The sequence below is a fragment of the Aplysia californica genome, unplaced genomic scaffold (genome assembly GCF_000002075.1).
Source record: "Aplysia californica isolate F4 #8 unplaced genomic scaffold, AplCal3.0 scaffold00246, whole genome shotgun sequence".
Classification (NCBI taxonomy): domain Eukaryota; kingdom Metazoa; phylum Mollusca; class Gastropoda; order Aplysiida; family Aplysiidae; genus Aplysia; species Aplysia californica.
In genome coordinates, this window is record NW_004797516.1 from 901433 (window position 1) to 902709 (window position 1277).

The 1277-nt window shown below is 40.0% G+C and overlaps 1 protein-coding gene across 1 annotated transcript in view; it reads right to left on the bottom strand.

Moving 5' to 3' along the window:
• The window catches only part of LOC101862953 (beta-D-xylosidase 1), a gene marked incomplete in the record, with an annotated part of 15630 nt that overhangs the window by 9369 nt on the left and 4984 nt on the right, over positions 1 to 1277 (bottom strand). The window contains 2 exon segments of the mRNA XM_013083633.1: positions 688 to 779; positions 1172 to 1196. Coding sequence (XP_012939087.1) covers positions 688 to 779; positions 1172 to 1196 — 117 coding nt within the window.

Here is a 1277-nt window from a genome sequence, read left to right on the forward strand (position 1 = left end):
CCGTAAAAAAACGAGGGGATGATTAATATGTTTAAACCCTGAAGAGAATTAAGGACTACAGCTAAAGAAAAAAACCCTCATGAACTAGAGCCCACGTTTTGCAGATGCGTTAAATGTGAACAATGAAAAGTTTCGAAAATGTGTTTACTTGTAGCGGCCAAGGGCTTACAAGTGGACACACAAAACATTTCCAATTGATAGGAAATTTTGAATTTTGCCCGGGTGGCGGCCGAAGCCTACTTTTATCGATTTTAGACCACAAGGGGATCTTAAACGTGCGCATCTTGCACACAAGACCTCCGAGATTTTTCGCCCTTGTCCGAGAAGGCTAGGTGTAGATCTTTCCTATCAGAAAATCAGGGGCGTGGCTGAAAGGCAGTAAGAAGGAGCCAAGGAGTAGCAGTAGAAAGGCTGCAGAAAGAGTCAGTAGCCCACAGGAGGGGGCAAAGGAGGTAGGGGAAGAAAATGGAGACGAAAGCAAAAGATAGACCATTGCTAGAGAGCAGGAAAAGAATGACGTGAAAGGAGACAATTTTAGATTAGAGAAGAAAATTGTTCCCGTCGCTACCCGGATTCGAACCCCGGGGCTTTGAATGAGAGGCGAACACCTTAACCTCTTGGCCACGAGAGCCCCCAGAAAAAATATAATTTGTATGTTTATTGTTATACGTGGTGAGACGACCTTACCTGTTGTAACTGCACATGATGCTGTAGGTACCAGCCTCGACACATTTCTTGAAGGCGGGCAAAAATGTCATTCTCCAGTCTGTGTCTGACACCTAAGATAAAACCCAACGAAGGATAAAAACTGGGTGTACAGGCAATAAGAAGTGTGACTGTGACATGAAAGTCGCCTAAACACTTTTGTTTTACAAAGAAAATGTTTACATCTTTGAAGTGATTCTGGTGGCTGGTTAGTTCATTTGTTTCATTTGTTTCCAGTTTCACTGTGTCGGACATTACTATAAAGATAGCATCAGACTGTAACTATAACCAAGCGACTAGATTCCCTACTTCTAATGCATACTTTTGCTGTTGTAATTTAATATAACTAATAAAAATAATATTATTTTGTTACACTTTGAACTGACATTACAATTATCAATTTCATGTTTAATGAAAAACAAACAAATAAAAAATACCCAGACAATTTATAGGCAATGTGACCAACAAGTCCACCGTCATAGAAATGGATACTGAGATTTTTTAAAAAATGAGTCAAGTGTCTTGAGGAATACCCACAGCATAGAGTCTGATCCTTTATTTTAAAGTACGCC